The 22355-nt window shown below is 37.1% G+C and overlaps 2 protein-coding genes across 4 annotated transcripts in view; one reads left to right on the forward strand and one right to left on the reverse strand.

Annotated features, from left to right (window-relative positions):
- Nucleotides 1-20832, reverse strand: part of LOC124159525 (nuclear pore complex protein Nup205) — a 61478-nt gene extending 40646 nt beyond the window's left edge. Inside the window, exons 1-14 of the mRNA XM_046535393.1 lie at nucleotides 20592-20832; nucleotides 20214-20386; nucleotides 19919-20072; nucleotides 19417-19680; nucleotides 14226-14406; nucleotides 13331-13464; nucleotides 12384-12596; nucleotides 9747-9850; nucleotides 8918-9040; nucleotides 7892-8092; nucleotides 6616-6890; nucleotides 5144-5301; nucleotides 2995-3263; nucleotides 1137-1382 (exon numbers count right to left, since the gene is read on the reverse strand). Coding sequence (XP_046391349.1) covers nucleotides 1137-1382; nucleotides 2995-3263; nucleotides 5144-5301; nucleotides 6616-6890; nucleotides 7892-8092; nucleotides 8918-9040; nucleotides 9747-9850; nucleotides 12384-12596; nucleotides 13331-13464; nucleotides 14226-14406; nucleotides 19417-19680; nucleotides 19919-20072; nucleotides 20214-20386; nucleotides 20592-20607 — 2511 coding nt within the window. The 5' untranslated portion in view covers nucleotides 20608-20832. The remainder of the gene's footprint in view (nucleotides 1-1136; nucleotides 1383-2994; nucleotides 3264-5143; nucleotides 5302-6615; nucleotides 6891-7891; nucleotides 8093-8917; nucleotides 9041-9746; nucleotides 9851-12383; nucleotides 12597-13330; nucleotides 13465-14225; nucleotides 14407-19416; nucleotides 19681-19918; nucleotides 20073-20213; nucleotides 20387-20591) is intronic.
- Nucleotides 20833-20937: 105 nt separating this feature from the next.
- Nucleotides 20938-22355, forward strand: part of LOC124159526 (IQ and ubiquitin-like domain-containing protein) — a 52722-nt gene continuing 51304 nt past the window's right edge. For all 3 annotated transcript variants that reach the window (XM_046535394.1, XM_046535397.1, XM_046535395.1), the window contains exons 1-2: nucleotides 20938-21173; nucleotides 21689-21792. In XM_046535394.1, the coding sequence (XP_046391350.1) occupies nucleotides 21711-21792 (82 nt within the window). In that variant the 5' untranslated portion in view covers nucleotides 20938-21173; nucleotides 21689-21710. The remainder of the gene's footprint in view (nucleotides 21174-21688; nucleotides 21793-22355) is intronic.

The following is a 22355-nucleotide window of genomic DNA, read 5'->3' on the forward strand; positions in this document are numbered from 1 at the left end:
CTGAAGCCTCAAAATTAGGGGGGGGGAATATATTCAGAGGGGGACTATATTCAGAGAAATACGGTATATTTGATAAATGCAACTCCATTAAATTTGGCGAGATACTTAATAATTCAATTATGGACTTTGTACTTAAAACTGTGGATCAAGAATTGATGAATCATGGTAATACTTCTTGGAAATCAAACACCAAGGAATCGACGAACATATTCCACAAAAAACATAAATATGATCATTAACCTCACTGGAAAACTATACAATTTGATTGTTTGAGGCGTAACTTGGTGAAAGCAATTCATAATTAACATTAAAAAGAAGAACTTTGTACTTTCACATTAATATTTATTCACAAATTTACGACCATGGTTAAATATAATAATAAATTCAAATCATCCATCAAATATTAATGTGAAAGCACAAAGTTCTTCTTTTTAATGTTAACTGTACAATTTGTTGAAAAAGTCCATTACACTTGGTGAAAAATCAAAGGTACCTGAAGCAAAAGGAAGTTAACATGGCAATACACACAAAAACCAATAAATCAATGCATGCTGCACTGCAAAATTTAATAATTGGTGAAAATTACTTGAAGAAAATCCATAATCTTTTTAGTCATACACGAAAGAGCTTAAGGGAAAATCAAGTTTAGATTTGTTATTTGATAAAGATGGCAAACTTGTCACCAAAAATATAAAACAGGAAAGGTAACACATTAAAATTTTCACTTCGAAAATACAGGCAGTGCAGACAACACTGCGTGTGACTCGAATATTCCATTCATTGAGGAACTGATGAAAGAAATTGCTGTTGAAAATTACAGATATAAGTGACCTTTACCTTTCCTGTCTGAGGATAAAAGATAATTACTGCAATAGTACTGCAGTAAGCTTGGTTTGAAATTCAAAGTTCAAAAGAGGAGGCCCAAATAAAAAAGTAAACTTCTGACCCTCTCAACTTCGTTAAATACAGGTTCCCCTATATTGCTGTAATATTTAATCCTAAAAGAATAGCGAAGCTCAGAGAGAATAAATAAACATTGTGGAATATTTCCATAGCTAATAAATTTCCACAATAAAGTCAGTAGAGAAACCATTATTTCTTCAACCAATGAAAATTTCAGCACATGAAAGTCTTACCTTTTCCTCCATATTTCGATACGAGCGTGAAGCAAATGGCAGGAAAACTGAGTTGATGACATAATTTAGATAAGGATCAAGTCCAGGAACTCTGGTGCCCATGCCAAGCAGAGGAGGAACAGTAGATACTTTTGAAGATGAGGACTTGGTTGGACCAACAGGACCTGTGAGGGCATCTAAGAGATGCAGCATTGCTCTGGTCAACGGGTATTCCTCATTGCGTGACTCCACTTCTTCCAGTTCCGTCTGAAAGGTAAAGAAATGTTACAATTGAACTAGCTGCTATAGGGTGGATAATTGCACAGGTGACCAAATGAAATGATTATCAAATGAAACACTTTCTTTCATAGCATACTCTCTCACATCCCATATTCACAAGGGCAAAAATGAGGATCATCCCATCATGGGCCATTCTGCAAACAGATGTAGATACCAAAACCATACTAAATGCATGATTAAAGCATAAATGGTAATATCCACACTATTTTATTTATCACTTAACCGACCATGGTTTCGACACTAGGTGTCATTTTCAAGGTCCATCTTGAAAATGACACCAAGCGTCGAAACCATGGTCGGGTAAGTGATAAATAAAATAGTGTAGATTACCATTTGTGCTTTAATCATAGATATAGCATTATTCCACATAATAAGCCTGAAACAATTTTATACATACTAAATGCATTAATGAATATTATGATAATGACATCATAGAAATTCCATTACATTGAAGGTCATAAAAACTGGAGGCCATGTGGAAAATTTGCTGTGACCCCAACTGACCGCATTAATGCTTAGAAGCCTCGATTGGCATTTTCACCCACTTCAGATGATGAAAAAATGGCAAAGTTATGGGCGTATTCGATTGGATGTCACAACAAACGAAATTAAGCTTCCTGATAAATATGTCTACTTAGATAACTAAGTTACATGGTTCCCAACTATACGATATTTATTTAAAACTAAAGTAAGGATGAATCTATAGAAATGGAATAGCACCTTGTATACTTCCCCAGGAAATTATGATTGTATATCTCGTGCCGGTTGCCATCTTAAATGAAATGTATTCTCTTCAATGTAATGGATTCTCTTCCTCAACCAAACTCCACAGATTTCATGATTATGTAAAATATATAGGCTGACTATGATATTTCATAAATAATCAAACATTAATGGACAATAAATCAAAAAACCTTTCACATTCTGTTTAAAGTAGCAGTAACTCTTGATATGAGCGAGAGCACTCAAATGAGAGTTAAATATATACACAGGATTACTAATAAGGGAGCATTAATTAACACTCAAAAAGTCGGTATCAAAGTCGATATGCAGCCAAGAATGTATTTTATCTAATTCATCACACTTAACAGATTCTCCTGTAGCACTACCCAACTTAAACATTAGCACCGAGACTTTGGTTGCCGGTCTACCAATCACAAGTTTAAGGTCGACGTGTTGTCACGGTACATGGACCAATAATTGCGCTTCAAACATACAAGTGCAGATAAAGGCGTAAACAGTGTATGCGAGAGACTGACCTTGACACATGATTAACATATCGATTTTTCCTTCGATCTGTAAATCGTAGTTTTACAATCAAGTTTGAGTGATTTTACAATCAAGTTTTATGACGAAATTCACGGCTTTTTCCAGGTTTTTTCAATGTGGACAAAATTCACGGTTTTCACTGTTGAGTGGGAGCCCCTCATGGCCCCCCAAACCAACCACCTTGATCTACCCTAGCAGTGAGAGTGGTAACTGAGGGAAGTGTGAATGCATTTGTTGTACTAGCACCCTGAATGCATCTCACTCAAAAAGATTTAGATTTATGATTACATAATGACAACCTGTAACTTACCTGAACACCACGAGGCTGGTAACAGCTCGTTGTTGGGATGGTGAGTAATATTTGAGAGGCCTCCAAGTGGTGCCACACCGTGGTTGTGATGGATGATTCAGCTGCACGGTCTGATGCCGATGAGGAGGGAGTCGCCAGAGCAGCTAACGCTCGAATGAGGCGAGCCTTCAATGGAATTGGGACAGGGCAGGTGACTAAGCCAAGTAGGGAAGGTATGGCACCCCATGTCGCATTCTCAGCCAGAGCAAGGCGAGAAGATTCATCTTGTTCTGAAAAAACATTAAATAATACAGTAGACTCATTATTTACAGGAGTAACAGATGGTTTGCAAAACAGTTGATCAGCCACTCGCTGAAAAAATAGATGACCAAAGCACTGCAGGAACAAGTGACTTTGTACGGAGTCACGCGGACGGGTGCAATGTTAAATACACCAAAGGATGAAGTTCGCCATGAAAAAATATTTGACTTAGCTGGGATTCAAACCCAGATCTCCCGATTGCCGGTCAGGTCAGGAGACCTGGGTTCGAATCCCGGCTAAGTCAAATATTTTTCCATGGCGAACTTCATCCTTTGGTGTATTTAAATAGATGACCACTTGGAACTCCAGAGAAGGACACATTTCCCTCGCCAGAAGCATCTTGTTGGCAAATTTTGCTTTTACCTCTCCCCGAAAGAGAATTAACAACTCTTATGCATAAAACATTTAGCTTCGCAGTTATAATTCTCCTTTCCTAATCTGTGTAGTGCTGAAATTTTAACTAATAAAGCAATCCAATTCCATAAATTAGGCTTGAATTGTAAGGATATATGTCCATACTGGAACATAAAAGGAGACCAAGTGCATGTGCTTCGTAAAAATCCTTCGTGATGTGACACAAAAATAACATAATTGAAACAGGCTTCCCCGTGAAAAAAATGGGAAAACATGTGATGCTGCTGCATCGCAGGAAAAGATTTCCACTCAGAAAAATAAAATTTTCAGTAAAAATCATGGAAATATTGAACAGCAGGCTTTTGTATAATGAAAAGTAGAAACAAATTATGAAAAAAAAGTGCAGATTTCGAAAATCGAACCTTGGACCTCCAAATAGGAGCCGAACGCCATAACCACCGAGCTACTACTCATTCTTCGAGAAGGCTCATTTCTGCAGGAATAAATTAGACCTGTAAATGTTTAACGGCATTTTTGTTTAAACAATTGGATACACAACCCCATATGGAAGGTGATTTGTCAACTTCTGTCTGTCTGTCGTCTCGATTTGTCCACACCTGGAGATCCCAATGGCAGACTAGTTTACCTAGATTGTCATCATAATATTTTATGAGAGAATTCCATCATGTCATGATATTTATATATATGTAATGGAAAAGTTGCGACTCCTCAGGATAATAATGAGATGGTTTCCTCTTGCCTTCCACATTGCAGTGCTACAGCCATTAAAGTAAATGTTACCATGCTAGCAGTTAAATTTGTATCACTGTACCAACCCAGATGGTCTCCACCTACACACATATAAGAAGAGCTGCGGTTCTATACTGTGTGATGAGAGGCATAATTATTGGCAGCCTCCAGTCACTAAGTCACGGCATCTTCATAGGTTTCCATATCATTTCAATGGCCTACCTTACCAAATAATAGGCCAATACCCCTCAAAAACTCCTGCTTTTGTCCATAACTGCTCATTTGACAAGCGAATTTATATCTCGCAGCTAGCCTTTACCAAGAGGTTAACCCACCATCCACAACCCAGTGGATGCAATCTGTGTCTTTAAGCTTGGACATGATAAATTTGTTCACAATTTAGTCATAATATACATAACTTGTTCATCCAATGAAACTCATTAGTAAAATTGAAATAGATTAGCAATTCACTTAGGTTACAATATGATCAATTCACAAATAAAATAAATGAACTATGTACCTTCATTCATAAGCGACATAATTTAAGTAGCATTGAAATCAATGCAAAAGACTTCAACGATGTAATTCTCAAAATGATAAAAATAATTTATAAAATAAATTATGAACTACTTATAAAAAAAATAGACAAACTTAATTTCATAAAAACAACAAAAATTACTCCTTCATAGTCCAAACAATTGAAAATAGGTTTCACTGATAAATGCAATATAATTACACAACAAACCTGCAATTGTAGTCAGAAGGGCTAATACAGAATGCAGTCCTTCTAATTCCAAAGGTGTTATTCCCCTGGATATGAGAGAGACACCAGCTCCACCAGTACTGCGTTGGCTGTAAACAGTATCAGTAGGTGGTAGCTCAACTCTGAGGTTGCATAAATACCTGAGAAAAAAGTCAACAGTAAGTCCAATTACAAAAAAATGTACTTTTGTTCTGCCAACATAACAGCAATGCACAATGCATTTTTAACTATACATCTTACAAATTTGCATTTAGCCAATAAAAAGTTGAGGGCTTCTTCTTCAGTCTAACAATCAACAAATTTTACACTTGACTAATTTTGAAATTCAAAAACTTTACCTATCCTAGAAATAACCTGTGAGGATCCTGAATTTCCTATCTAGTAATTCCAAAAGCTTTTATAAAATCAAATTACTGTGAAAATAAAGTTGTTTCTACAATTGTGTCAGTCACAAACTTCCAATAATAGGGTGGTATCGTATTTTTTTGTGATTGCCGAAATCGAAAGATTATTTCTCCTCTCACGCTTTGAGATTTTTAAATGACGATATCTATTTTTAGCGATTAAATGAAAAGTGAAAATTTTCAAGCGTGTGAAAACGCGACGGCTAAGTATGAAGGTTGGGAAAGTTGGTCATATCATTCTGGTTCCACCTGCCACCGTTTGAGGCCACCTTGGTGCAAGGCTATGAGCACCGCTACGATGCAGGCTGCTAGCAGGTAGCGCTTGGCTTAAATAATGATTAATAATACCCTATAAAGCAAAGGAAACTTTCCGACCAAAGGCAATTTTAATAGGTGATAATTAAGAAATGTTTCCCTGAGCTCTTTCTCTAAGCATCTGGGCCCCTGTGACGTCACATGGAGTGGCATCGCATGGTCGCCAATCTGGCCTTTTTCAAATGAGGCTAAAATTGACCATTAACATTTGTCTAAAATGGGATTTTTAAAACCAAATAATATGTATATTATGAATACACTAATGGTGGGAAATGAATGGCAATCAATGCCTTTTGTTTTCTTTGATGAAGGAAACTACTCTATTGTCACCCGAAAATATTGGTCTCAAACCCCTTGCCCATTTCCAACTCTGAAGAAGAACTATCAACCATTAAATTAATTACAGAGCATAACATTAAAAAAGTCATAACTATTGAAAAAATCCCTGAAGGGAAGTTAATAAAATGTGCATAGTGCCACAGTCCCAAGGCTTAAGCCAGGAATTTGAATGCCACGGCAGTTACCTTGCACATTATTCAAGGAATTAACCATGGACTAGCCAGCAGTGCAGCGTCTCACAAGTGCACTTATAGCTAGTGAATATGCCACAGAGAAAAAAATTATTTGCCTTGGACTGGCATTCATACCCGGATCTTATACTAGTGGTTGACTCCATAAAGGTACACTGTTGTCTAGTCCACTGTTATTCCCTTGAATAGTAGGTACATAACTTGCCTGTGTAATGAACGGAAAAAGTGGTCCCACGATATGGGGGAAGATGGTACAGGACCCATTCCACTAATTGCACTCGAATCCCCTCTGCTTTCCGGGATGAGGACAGGGGAGGGCTGCACAGATTGCTGACGCAAAAATGCAAAACACTGAGCTGCAGCACGAGGGGAACTGGAAAGCCCACAGAGCATTTGGAGGTAGGGAACAAACAGAGCAGGAGGCAATGGATGTGGTGAGTCACCCCATCCACACTGACGCACAAATCTCCACAAAGCTCCCTGGGAATGAAAAAAATTCTTTATTAAGTCACCGACAGCGTATTTAGCACTATTTAAATTAATCTTTTAACTGCTCAAAAATATCTATACATACATTTAATTCAACGATTCAATTCTTCTTTCATAGTTAACTAATTCCACTTATAAATACACAACAACATTTATGCTTTTCCAAACTTCATAAGTCTATTAAAAATCCCAGAGTTATAGATTTTAACTGTATTTTGTCTCATTTCACGATTTTGCTAAATCTTCACTTAACATTGACATTGCTACTGTTAGTGAAGAAGATTTTAATAAATAAAATCCCTTTAAAGTAACCATCTCTACGTGGAAGTCCTAAACTTCTGCTACCATCAGTTTCGATATGCAGAGGTATTACTGCATCTTTCTACAGTGACAATTACTCAAAATGTGATATTTTCCCACTTTTTATTGAGAACATATAATTTCCAATCAAGCAATAAACCAAACCAAGTACATACAGCAGAAACCACATATGCCCTGAGAAACAGTGGAACTTCAAGAGCAAAAAGTAACTACAGAGCATTTATATTACTCCTTTCAGTCAAAGGCTTTATCAATTGTATTTTAATGATAAAAATGAACAAAAATCGTACCAAACTGATTATACTAGGATTAAAATTTCCTCTTTACGTGCAAGAGTGCTATATTTAAAGATATAAGCATTGAAGAGAGACTGAGACTAGTTTTGATGTTCCATGTGGTCACATACAACTCCTTCCAACACTTGTCATTTCTGACCATTTTCAAATTTGAATGCGTCCTGAGGTCACTTTTTAGTAAGGCAACACGATAACTCCAATCAAATAACATTAGAAACCATCATTCTAGATTCCTAAAAATTTGATTAAGAATCTCGTACATAAACATACAGATTTAAATCTAGTCTAGCTAGCAGGCTAGGAATGAGATGTGCAGGAGTACATGACTTGATAGAAGGCAATGAAATAGAAAGAGCAACACAATTAAGTACTTACACGGCCATCAGCAGAACCCAAGAGATGAGCTGAGGACAATATATGAGCGGCTGTGCCATGCCGTGTGTCAGGAAGAGTAGAGCGTGGCCAATAATCTAAAGCTAGTTGAAGAGAAAGAGGATCCTGTTCGTGCAGTCTTCCAATGGACCTCAAAAAACTTTCAAAGTGGTACTGCAGGTTAGACGGTGGCTCCAAGCCTTCCTGTGAGGAAAAATAAGAACTATAAAATATACAGTCCCGATTATCCAAATGGGCTAATGATGGGGAGAAACGGCACGAATGATCGGGAAATACGGATAATCCAAACTTTCACTTAAATGTCTTGTAATATTCATAATTTACGTAAAAGAAGCAATATATTATTATTTATGCAGTTATTCTGTTATTTAAGTGTTTCCTGGACTCATTGAGAGCTCTCTTCACCAGTTCGCGATCTTTTAGCGGCGATAACATGGTTGTATTCATATTATTAATGCTCCACGTAAGGCCTGGTTTCGAAAACCACACATGCGTGGCTGTGTGATCACGGACTCAGAAAAGTGGTTTGCACGAATGCTTCAAAACCACTGCTCGACGTCGGAAACTACACTGTCAGTCACCACGCCACGTAGTCGCATCTCGCACAAGTTGCCCCAGTTGCAACTGCTGCACATGCCCTCCCCCCCAGACCCTTAAAAAATATGCAAGATTTTTAATACGGTCCCATCATCACTGCGTTCGTTTTGTATTATGGAGTATCCTGGTGCCCCCCAGAATAAAATCCTGGATACGGCCTTGCTTGTGCCCCCCAAGAAAGAAATCCTGGATCTGCCCCTGCTAGAAGTGGTTAATAATATAAAACATACCTTGCTGCGAGATCAATTTCTTGATATGCAAGACTCATTTAACTATTCCTTCATTAAAAGTGGGATATTTTACATGAAAAAAGGCCTATCTTTAAGGGGAACGGGTTTCACTTAAGTTGAAAGCGAGTATAATATAGGTGGGCTCCACTGAATTTAGATTTTTGAAGCTATATTTTCTTACCTGTGTGTAAGCTTGAATAGTCCGAGCAGCTTCATCAGCTGCACGGCGAAGTTCCCTCACTTTTGTAGGATGCAATATGATGAAATCAGCAAGTAACCCATGAAGCCTCCGAAGATAGAACTCCTTTTATTTAATTTTCAAAAATGAGATAAAAGAATTAGAGTTATCTAAGGCCAGAAATAAAAAGAGTTTTAAAATTATGAAGAAAATTTAACAATAAAGAATGAAAATTTTTTTTGCATTAATCTTAATGCAGAATGCTCCATAAAAACAATACATAAGACATACTCTTTGCCATTTTACATGGCATAGTTTACTTCAAATAAACATATGTGCATTTGACTGAATTGATATTAAAAATAATAATAATAATTGAGGGCACGACTACCAATATGTGTACCACACAAAATGCCCTGCTGGAGAGTAAACATTGAACATAGCTGAAAAATAACTCCAATATTTGCTAAAAATCACTCCAATTTTTGTTCTTGTACGACCGTATTTATCTTTTGTACCTCCAAAAGCACACAAAAATCTATGAATCTACTCCAACCTTCAAAATCTAGATATGTAATTTACCAATGCAATGCAATACACATATTATATGCAAACGACACTCTACATATGTACATCTACTGTTCACTCAATTTTATGCTCTTGAGCATAAATTTGCTCAACTTTTACTCATCTAGCCGATTATTTCATCATTAAACTCCCAAAAACTGAGCAACAATTAACTTTTGTTTGAATACTAAGTTTAATCTACAAAATATAAAAAAGCCCATTAACTTAGAGTAGTCAAATTTTTGTAATAAAATAACATACAGACCTCCTTGTATAAACTGCAATTGCCAAGTATAGTGCGATATAGGAATTCAAAAACACAGAGACGTACAGCTGAATCAATTAGGTTATCTTCCTCATCCATCAGTGCTGGAAAATATAAAATTAACAGTAACTGACATGACAATACACATTAACCATTTCATTCATAATAAAAAGATCCTAGGTTCTCCTGTTAGCTAATCTATGTAAGGTGAAGGTGAGACACTATGATGTATCCTATACCTAAGGTGGCATAATTTTTCAAAGCCCTCGTGTCGCTGTTAATTAACACATTCAATGTGGATTTCCATGGATGTCGTCAGAATCGGGCAGAATTTTTTTTTGTTTTGCTTAATTTGTGTTTATTACAGTTCCTTATACATATTCATACATGATTTGAGCAAAATTTTTAATTATTTTTGCAAAAATTGGCATCACGTCAATTGACGTGCTCCGTATTTCAATGTAGCCAAGCTAAAAAATGAGCGTGTTGACTATATTTCAGGATAAGTACTATGTTCACCAAGTTTGCAATAAAGTTATTTGCGTCAATTTGGCACCAGATTTTCGTCATTAGTGCCAGGGATTATCATAAGTAAAAGAAAAGACATTGACTGTGCTATGGGGCCACGAGTTATGAAATCAACATACGACGTCGCACCCCGGAATCAAATGAAATAAGTTTTTTCGGCAAGCATAACTTTTACAGGACGAACGATAAAATATGGTCACTTTATGAAAGAGAATGAATTGATTTCCACCGCTCTTGCCTTGATTTACAAGTACTTAAAACTTTTCCACAGAATTTAATCAGAGGATTTGGAATTATTCAAAGGAAACAAATGAAATACGAGCCTCAATTTTATGTACCGGTGGAACGAAAGCCTTCCTCTCCTATCCACCAATTATACACAGATTCTGCCGTGTGTAATGCTCTGTTTCAATAATATGGTGAAAGTGCTAAACAATATGTCTAATCTTGAAATGGGGGTCCTCAGATGTTCCATCCACAGGATTTCAGGCGAAATGCAGGATATGTCTCACCGCCATGTCTCAGGTCATGGGACATGCTACAAGAGAAATAATGATGCTTAAATTTTGCATCAGTACCAGTAGTCAGCTAGCTGGTGAGGAGAAATAATCCCCATGTGGATGTTAAGTCCCAGGAAAACTTAGAATTCCTACCCTGGTAGGGTTTTTCATTCTGTTATACGAGCTCTTTCGGAGACACCTCTAAGATTTGTATTTGTAAACATATTTGCGGAGGAACTCTTAGAAAGAGTTCCTCCACAAGTACATTTGTTTCCTCGACAACTGACTGAAAAAGCCTACCCGTAAATAGGAGATCAAATAATCTTGTGGCCTGTCCCCCACCCAAAAGGGATATTTTGAAGGTCCACCAGATTATCAACCTTGGCTCCAGAAAAAGGGGCCAAAGATAGATTTGCAATCACTATTGTCTCCCTCCCTGATGGGTCCCTTACGTTTCCTTCAACCTAATCCTTAGAATTGCTCTCCACATCCGTTTTCCCCTCATTCACCGAATTGATGACAGAAAAGATGTCCTTATAGTCTATCTCTGTCACCATTTAGGTCCCCTTTTCAAGAGGAAACTGCTCTGAAAAGTAAATGATCTTACTGCAGGGAGAAGGGAGATAGAAAGTGCATATATTTTTAGAAGAAAAAAATGTGAGAGCCTAAAAAATCTTGTGTTTATTAAAAATCCAAAGGATTTTAAGAATCCTAAAATGATTTACACCCCTATAATTAAATCGGAGAAAATTACGACTATATTTCAACGATAGTTAGCTATACATATCAACAATGCAGCCATACAATTATATAATGTTTGGTAGTTAATGAATGCCTGCCATAGGCAATCTATACCTCACATCTTTCAGGAGGCTTGCTGGATACTACGTGCACGTAGATAGACCAAATGGGCAGATATTATGGCTACTGAATAATTTACCACATCGAAAGTCGGATCATACACTGAGGTCATGGCAATGATAACACGTTTGCAAATTTTTCATAAACAGACATGCATAATAAATCTTCACTATGTATAATATGGTAGTTTCCTATTATTTTTTTATTGCCCAAATGGAAAGATTATTACTCCTGGAGTACTTACTTCACACTTTTAGATTTCTAATGACAATAGCTATTTTTCGCGATTCAATGAAAAGTGAAAATTTTCAAGCCTGCTAACTGCTAAATGAGCAAATTCAATGGGACATTTTCGATCGCCTGCAGTGCAATCCCAACCTAGCACCAAGAATCTTCTATCTTTTTGTTGGAATGCTAATGTGGCTAGGGAAGGAAGCATTTTCAAATAGACAATGACCTTCAGGACAATGGTTAAATTCATAGACAGTCACTGGCGGCATCACTATGAAGAAGGTATTGTAAAGCTTGTCCAATACCTCAAGCCAAAAGTGTGCTCAATATACAGCAATGAAATCATTTTCACTAGGTCACTTGGTCTTTTATTCATGACCCATTGGAGTTTGAAAAAAACAGCCCTCATTCAGATTTATTTACTTAAGCATTGGCTGATAATATACATTGCCAGTAAAGTGATAGACAGCTTATTCAATTCATTAAAACTACTCTCTAAAAAGAAAAAAGGGCATACCATCTGGAAGAATCAATTCCGATGATGTGCCTGCTGAGCGGAGTGTTGACACAGCCAGGCCAGTGGACAGTTGGAAGAGACCCAAAAGAGATGGGCACGCCCATGATTCCTCGAGAGATGCTCCTTCCTCTTCCTCCGATGATGGACAAATGCAACGTAAAAGTTCCTGACCAACACCTTTATCCGATAACAAAGGAAGCTTTTTGGCAAGTACTAAAAGAACAGAGAAGGGAAACAATAAAAATAACCCAAAAATAATGTATCTGACACAAATAATGGCATTGGCTACATTATCATTATGCAGTAATTCCTTTTCGGAAAATATGATTATTTTTCACAAATAAATCATTGCAATCACTTTTCATTGACACATTTCACATAAATTTAACACTCAATTTTCAAGAACACATTTATCACAAATAAACCATCACACCCATATAAGAGCACATAAAAAGTAATAAGCCCTCCCAAATTGGCAAGCCAGATCACAGAGGGCAATTTTCAGGAGGGTGGGTTGCCCTCAATAAAATACATATTCAATAGTAGCACTTTTCTCGTAAATTATGCACCGATTCAACATAACCAGTAAATATGTTTTCAACAAACCCCGAGTTTTATAGAATTGGTGACCAAAGATAGTTAATTACCTCAAAATACAATTATGTACCCGTGTGGACATAAGACTATATGAATGACACATAAGACCTACTAAAAACAGGCTGGCAATATTCCCTATAAAGTGATCTGGTTTGTACCTGGAAAACAGTGAACCTGAACAAATATGAATATGCTATTGCCAGACTGAGAATAAAAATTATTGAATGGCAAACAACAGGAGATTATCACAAACCTAATAGATACATGAGTGCACTTCTCATTGAGTACATTACAGTCCTGCAAAGCTCTTAAACGCATGAATAACTAAATAATATTTTGCTAAGACTTACCTTCTCTGTCATCTTTCCGATGGAGAATACCCAAGTCAATGGCATACAACATTGCCATTGTCAGAGATAAATTAACATTACTCAAAACTCCATTCTCCGACTCCTCTTTGACCTTCTTCATATAAGCTATGAGCCTGGAAGTAAAATTTAAAATAAACTTTGAAATAATTCCAGAGAAATCATCAATGATTTTATGAATGTCACTAACACCGTTATATTTTTGTTTCAGAACATCGTATGCTTGCTCTCCCCTTGCAACTTAGTTGCCATTGTTCAATAAGAATGTCTATTAATAGGTACAAAAGATAAAAATATGCCAGTTTTTCCTTCATCAGAAGCATTTTCCACTCAATAAAAATAACCAATAAAATAAACCATGTGAAGCCCATGAACATTCACGAGGACTGCAGAGATGCACCTGAGTGGTACAAATGAATTCATCACATCATCAACATAAAGGCAAATCGTAAATTGCTTGAAAAGCAGGCAATAGATAGAAATTTTAAAAAATTGGTCTCTATATTTCCTAAACTATATCAAAATTGGGAATGAGGTTTTTGATACAAAGAAATTGTTTAAAAACCCCATTCGTATGGAAAATTGATTTTTCTCAAGAAGTCATCATAAGCAGAGTGTAGGTGACTCCAAAACAACAGGAAAATTGATACTCCACCAATTTAAATAATGCATTTTGCGGGTATTCAAATGCATGCTTTCTCGGAAACAATGAAAACTATGTCTAAGATCTAATGGAACATGCCAAACAGGTAGGATGAGGAGTGATAGACTTTTTTTTTATTAGGAATTTCACATGGTATTAAATGAAAAAAATGATGGCCCATGCAGTTCTTTGTCACCAATTTTCACGATTATAGATAATTAAAGGTAATAATACCTCATTAGTGGCCGCTGAGTAAGACCCGTCTGAGCGGACCAAAAAAATATTGTATCAGAAATGGTTTGCTTCAGGGACAGAAAGAGATGGGTGACCTCACGGCGGTGACGAGGTCCTCCCAAAGCGCGACCTCCATGAAGTATTTCTATCTCTCTGGAAAGCTCCAGGCCCTCAACCAAATCTGTAATATCATGGGAAAATTCATCATTGATTAACTGGGATATGCATCACCTTATAAAATATTCAAATGCATAAAAATATCTATTTTTTTAAATTGTAACAAATGCACAAACAAGGCTCCACAAATAACAGATGAGAATAGGTCATCTTTCATTGAAACTTATACCGCCTCTATAAAGCACAATTTCTATTTTCTTCTGATACATCCAATATCTGCTTTGATGCACTGGTTGTACAATGATACATAATAGGTATTTAAGAGGTATTGGTTTTGTGCATTCTAATTACTAGAGGTCCGTGAAAGTAATTTATTTTTTGCTAAAATTCGTTTTAAAACCATATGATTTCGGTGTTATAAAAAATCTTGGCGGTGTTATTATAATGTTACATTTTTCCCGGTATATAGGCGTTTTATTATTTTATGGTACACGTTTCATTAATACCTATACTTTTATTAAGCATTTTACTTAACATTTAACACAATTTCGATAGCACAAAATTTCTGATAAAACAACATGAAAGAAGTGGTTCAATTTATATTGGTTCAAGGTATATGAATGGTTCAAGTATGTAGTCTTGGCTAATACGATCAGCAAACGGCAAAATCCCCACTACCTTATATGTGTGTACTTCGAGAGCCATTCCGGGATTTTTGCATTGTCAAGTTTCTCTACACTAAATAAAGCCTTTAAAAATGCTTCTGTAGTAGCACCAACAAGCTCCTCCTTTCCTTTCTTTGAGTGACTGACTGTGTGTTCAAAGGATAGCTGTCATTTTGTGGGTCCCCTTTCTTTCGCACGTGTATGTATCGCTACTGATGTGCTTTAACAAAGTGTCACATGAATTAAAATCTTTTATCGCAAACTTTGCGCAGTAATACTCTGTCTTTCACATAAAATCCTTCTCAACCCTGCAGGGTAAGTGAATTTAGTTGAAAAGGTGTGAAGAGTATCACTAGCTTTTGGCATTTTAAAATTCCTATCCTTCGTTCAATATTTAAAGCTAGAACTACAATAAAAAAACAGTCTAACCCCAAAACACAACCTATCACGGTGGTGTTTTCAAACTGAGTGCTGGGTAGCTGCAGTACCGTATAACTTACAAATTGTCTGAAATGTTTCATGTCGTGGGTTCCCTTTCGATACCCCTCACCCAGGTGTTGAGGGAAGATGGGACAGCAGCTAGATTCAACAAAGTCGCTTAGTTTTGATTACAGCTGTTGCCAATCGGTCAGGAAAGGCAGGGAAAGAAGCGCACATAACAAAACATAATCGGATTCAAAGAAACTTGAGAAATTATTTCCCATTTATCGATCCTGAAGCATCTAGAATGAGACGCTTTCTCACCTGAAGAATTAGCTATTAGATTTGGGCAATGTCAAAATGATTTTTTTGCATTGTAGCTCAGTGGAGAGCTGAATATTCAACGATCCATCTGCAAATAAGGAGAATCCTCTATCCTCTTATCCTTTCTGTTCCTTCCTTACCTTCGCCCAACTGCTAGCGCTTCGTGCTTTCAAATAACCCTACGTGTCTATGGATGTCTTAAAACGAATCGAATCGCGCAGTTGATGCACGGTGCCGTTGATGGCCGCCGTGGTCACCACGGCGCCCATTTCAATCCGGCCCGGCGGTGCGCCGTGTACGGCGTTAAATAAGCCAGTGCTACATTGAGGCCGCTTTCTGACGAAACGACTTTTTGCCGGCCGCAGCTCACGTCACGACGCCGTGAAATTCAGGCCGCTTTCAGACGAGACGACTCTCTGCCACGCTGTGGGCCGTGCCGGCCAGCGGCCGTGTTTAAGTCAACGAAATTGTTACATTAGACCCATACTCAGGTATTCCTGCAACAAATTATCCAATAACGCATTCTAATGCGCCATGGTGAGTCGCCGGAATTACTGCTCGGCATTGACGCATATCGGGAGCGTGAGCTTGTATTTCCGCTCCTCCGCGGCCGCGCTAAATTTCTTTCCGCGCATTTTTAATTCATAATATCTAATTCTTCAGATAAGAAAGAGGCAGTGATAAATTTAACGGCAAATTCTGGCGGATAAATCACCACAGTGCATGATATTACGCGGATGCGTTATGCGCGAGACTAAACGAGCCTATTGACCTGGGAATCATAATGAGATAGAGCAAATAAACGTTGGCAGCGTTAAAAAATGAAGGCTTATGTTTTAATAGATTACGACTCATAAGATATGATTTTTTCGCTAATCCACCTAAAATCGCAAATAACGCGAAATTTTGTTTTAACTTACCAATTTCGCGTTATTTCGTGTTATTTCGCGATATCGCGTCTCGCAAAATTCACGGAACTCTACTAATTACTAATAAATACATTTAAAAACTATTAAACATGTAATATCAATCCATGGGAATACTAATGTTAACATTCATTACATCATCACCATTATTAAAAAAACTTACTCGTTGAACAACATGGTTTTCGTCCAGGTCTCTCCACTTGCACCAATTTGTTATTTTTCACGAATTATATCGTTAATGGTCCAAAGAATGGTGGCCAAACTGATGCCCTATACATCGACTTTGCAAAAGCTTTTAATCAGGTCAATCATGACATCTTGCTGCACAAACTTGTGCACCTTGGGATTGATTGTCCTATGCTTAATTGGTTCCTAAGTTATCTGGTTGATCGAAAGCAATTAGTTAAATTTAAGGGCATCACTTCCCCTGCTTTCAAGGCAAGTTCAGGAGTACCACAAGGGTCCCACCTTGGGCCACTGTTGTTTTGGATATTTATCAATGACTTAAGCCATGTGTTCTCTCAAACAAATTTTGGAGACGCTAAGGTTAGATGTTGAATTGTTATTTTTTAAACTTACTAACAAATTTATAGGAGCGTTATTGTAATGACTTACATATAAAGATATACGTTACTCTGTTTGCCACATTCTAAGTGTACATTTGCAGTGAAATTCGATAAATATCCCATTTAACTCCTTTGAAAAAAAGCCCTAGTAATGTAATAAAATACGATTCTCTCAGTTCTTTGCCGTGAGCCAAAGTTACAGCGACTATTTTTAATAACCTCTTATCAACCTTTGAATACAAACGTATAACAAATTAATTTCACTATAAATACTAATTAATGCATATCCTAAAAATTCATAAATTTAATGTACAAATAAGGAATGTTTTACGTAGACACATGTTGTGAGATGATTCTATACCATTGCAGAAAAGTGCACTGCTCTACCCAGGTAATTACTCTCATATCTTGGTTCTCTGGTCAGGTTACATTTAGGTGGTCTGCCCTGAGCACCTCACAGGCTTAGTTCGGGACACATTAGCGCATTAATGTTTTCTTGGAAAAACTGATTACCCTCCAACTGGCACATCTAAGAGTAGATTGGTGCAAGTAGCCTCCTACTGAAATTTGTGGAAGAAAAAAACCTCACTCTTCTCGGAATAACTCATTTTCTTTTCAAAATTTTCTTTACGTGTATTCAAATTTAACCGTAAATGTTCTGCACGCATTCCCTTTCTTACTCCTGCAAGGATTGTCTTTCAAATGATGTTCCGGTGGAATTACATTTTTCTTGGAATTATACAGCCAGGATTTTTTTCTTGAATTGCCTTTCGTTGGTTCCTTAGAGCTTTCGTTAGTTTTGCTTACGTTCTCGACGTGTTCAGAGTTAATTGGATGAGTGGAGCATTAGGCAAATTTGCTGGACGGGTATTTACTTGCACTGGGAAAATGTCCAGGCTAATTACAGATCAATCGATCCCGAATATACTCACCAGAAGTGATAGTGAAGATGAGGATAGTGACTCTTGAAACAGTGTTTTGTATTTTTTCATATTTCTTGCGTAATTTGAATTTATATTTATCTAAGTGAAATTGCTTTATAAATATAATTTAGCAATTTCAAACAACAAATTTGTAAGATTCAAGTAGTTTTATGAGAATTTTTCGGGAAAATATTCTTCTAGAAAAATTCGAAATGTTTCATTCTCATGTTTTCAGAGAACTCGTGGAGAGCAGACGCGAATGAGGAGAGTGTGGATTTGGGCATCATGGGTCTAAAATATGTTAACATCATAAATTGTAAATACCTAGAAGTATACTAGGAACATTTAAAGATTTCATTCCCTTGAAAGTATTTTTTGATCTATGATATAATGTCTATTTGCTAAAAACCCTAAAAATATCTGTAGAACTTCGTTTAAAAGTTCTATAGGCACTGCAAAATGAAAGGTATACATTGATGAACTGACATTTACTGGAATAGTAACAATTAAAAAAATGAAAATCGCACTAGTAACAATAAACTGACCGCAAAAGTACGCCGTGATGGGCTGCCTTCGGGAAAAGGGTCGAGGATTATATTTGTCCAGTTGCCGAGGAAAGGGTCCGGCACCCCACGAGGAAAGGTCATTAAGTGGAGGGAGCGACTACCTGGACAATTCCTTCCCGAGAAAAAACTCCATACAGGGCAAAAAAGAAATGCTCAAAACCTTCGTACAGCCAAAAGCAACTTCCCGTGAAGGAGACCGGCGCGAAAGGGTTAAGAAAAAAATTAAATTCAATAATCACTAAAGCAACTAGAAATAGTTTTCCATATGCTAGTGCCTGCAGAGGATGTTGATCAGAATGTGATAGCAATCATGTTAAAGTAGCAGAAGAATGTAAAGTGAACTTCTCCTGCAATTTAATGAGTATATCAATAACATTTTGATAAAATCTTCTTGTACTCTAAATAAACCAATGAAAACCTATAGACATTGTCCAAATAACCTGACGTAAACAAAAATCACCATAATTGTTTCACAAGGGGTTCCTGTGGTACTTCAGCCCACTATATGTCTTCTAAGTCCTTTGCCAATTGGCTGACTTCTAAACAGGCAAATGACTGTATTCTACTCATCTTTCAAGGACTTAGGCTAAGATGCATATATGACATTAGGAAAGTATTGTACTTCTTTACTTATAAGAATGTGCAAAAGAATTTCAAATTCAGCTTAAGCACTAGTTCACAAACCTATAAGATGCTCCAAAAGCCCACTTCCTGCTAACTCATCCGTATATCGAGTAACATAGTCTATGAGTTGAGTCTTCTGGCCATCCAGTCCATCGTCCATTGCATAGGCAGAGGATGTTTCAGCATGCAAATCCCATGTCACACCACGTCGAGCCCTGACTAATGTACACAGAGCCCCCACCAGAGCAACACGACCATCATAATACAGAAGAACTGCCACCAACCCACGGGGTAGGCCAGGGTGACACGGCATTTGTCTCTCCGCTATCAAGAAAAGAGTTATGAGGTTTGCAATTAGTTAAAAGGAATTACAGGATGCTATTATGTACATAAAATATTCATATCGTAAGTTAAAATGCCATCTCATCAAATCATCGATATCATAAACCTCTAAACTTAGTGATTGCGACAAAACAATTAAAATTTCAGTAATTTATAATCGCTATAAATAGATGGTACTTAATCAAACTAATTCAAACTTACAGAAAAAGTGTACACTCACCAGTCATCAACAGTTGAAGGGCCATAAATTCATTGAGGTCATACATATCAGATAACACACAAGCTTCTTCAACAAGATCATGTGCCAGAGGTGCCCCAGTGAAGGATGTACCACCATCATGCTTTAACTCTTCTCTGCACTTGGCATTTTTCGGCTTTAAATCATAAAAAAATTCCAATTTGAAGGTCATGATGTACACGAGAAAATTTCGTTGTATCATGGCAAGAAAATCTGACATGACTATAGTTTCATTTCACACAACAGTATACAACTTTGATGGAATATAATTACTCACAGGATTCTTCAGGATGGTGATGAAATTCTGTTTATGCTTCCGTAAAGCCGTTTCGAGTCGTTTCAGTGAATTTTTTTGTCCTGGATCAGATATGCAATCATCAACAACACCCTGCAGCTCCTTGTAAGGAGTCCACATATCATCCTCTCCTTTCACAGGAAACGCTGACAAGGCTGAAAATGTAAAGAAATGGATATGTTCAGAAACAACCTTGACTATAACCATGAAAACACTACTCCATAGCATCACCATCAGATATCCAATGAAGTAGGATAAACACATCGGATAATTAAGAGTCACTTTGAATACGATAACTTCAACCATGAAAAAATAAAAAGAAGACATAAATAAATTATTGTCAAAGACTAAAGTTCATACTTTCATTCACAGCCATTTCCTTGAACAATTTTTCCCGCCAAGTATCTTCAGTTTGAGCCACTGAACAATGGCAAAGTAATATCTGATGCTTGAATGACGGCGCAAGGGAAATGTTTACTAACTACACTTCACACATGCCACATCTTTGGAATGAAATAATCACAACTGCAAAGATAACCATGAACTCCTCACAACCGGCATGATTTCTCACGCTTTGAAATCGCCATCGTTGAATCGCAATCGATCGATTTAAGAATAGTCGATGTTGTGAGAATCGCACTGAAGTCGTGATTGATCGAGTTGGCTGGATTCGACCAATCGACATAAAATGGAGGTATTTTATGAATGGTCACTGTTGAAGATATTGTTGACATGACTAAATTCCTCATACAAGCGCTGTTTATAGAGATTGCCATTGTAGAAGAAATAATCGTGGAATTGTGCTAGCCCGGGGTGACTTTCTTTATTGGTGATATTGCCGCACGAATATTAAATATTCGTCCTGTTGTAGTTATCCCTTCAGTCGTCATTGGACAGAGTGCGTTAGGTGGCCACAACGATTGCTTTTCACTTACGGGAGAGGTACATATTCTATTTTAATTTGTACGAACTTAACTTCGTTTGTGACTATGTTGTCAAACATCTTTGCACGCCCTTTTTTAACATGCGCCCATTTGTGGTATTTTATTAACTCTTTATACTTTGCTACACTACCTTGCATGTGCATTAAAAATAAGATTAGTCATTCTGTACATCTCGAGAGCCACATAACATAGGGATTAGAGTTAGCAATTTTAAGTGTGTACTTGTAAGAAGCATTATTATCTGTGATTGAATTAGCTACCCCAAAATTAGAACCTATTTCCAGACCAGATTATATTTGACAAAAATCTTCAAATTTTTGCTAAAGATAATCTAAGCATATGCTGGAAATAGGTTCTCTGACAAAAATTGTCAAATTTTAGAATCCATACTGTGCATATACTGACACATGGTAAATGTATGGAAAAGCATATTCTGACCATATGCTCAGCTTGTACTGTAAGTTTTATGTTCTTGCTAGTGTCTTACTCTCCATTTTTTCTTCACTCTTTTAGTTTTTTTGGGCCTGTGAGAAAAATGAGCAATCCTAATATTTCAGAAGAAAACCAGGATAAATTATCTTCTCCGCCAGAAAATGAAGATGCAGCCACAATTCATGGTAATGCTAAGATTATCCTTAAATGTCTTGGTATAAGAGGTGATTACTACCATAGAGCAAAGAAAACCTACTCTATGATTCAATATTTCTTTAATCTATTCTGTATGAAGGTCTCCTTCAGATGTCATCAGGGGCGGATCCAGGATTTTGTTCGGGGGTGGGGGGGGGGGGGGCACAAGGATACCTTGTTATACAAAACGAACGCAATGATAATGGGAGTGTGTTAAAAATCTTGCATAATTTTTAAGGGTCTGGGGGGAGGGGGGGTGCTAAACTGCACTCATCTGATATGGCCTAGGCCCTGTGGATAAGGGATGAGAGAACTACGTGTTTTAGCCATGGGTAGTGATAGCTTCTTCCATTCAGATAAAGGTTGATATGCTCAACACTGAGCATCAATCAGCCCCGAGGATGATGGAAGAATTCTATCTAAATGTCGGGGGAAATAGTGCACCTGATCCAGTTGGAAGTCCGAGAAAGATTCATGTTATTATTTCACGGGTAAAACATCAAATTAACTACCCAAGTTCCTGGTACTGGGTGTGTGAGAGGTAGTAAGGCTG

Source organism: Ischnura elegans, chromosome 5 (genome assembly GCF_921293095.1).
Source record: "Ischnura elegans chromosome 5, ioIscEleg1.1, whole genome shotgun sequence".
In the NCBI taxonomy this organism is placed as follows: Eukaryota; Metazoa; Arthropoda; class Insecta; order Odonata; family Coenagrionidae; genus Ischnura; species Ischnura elegans.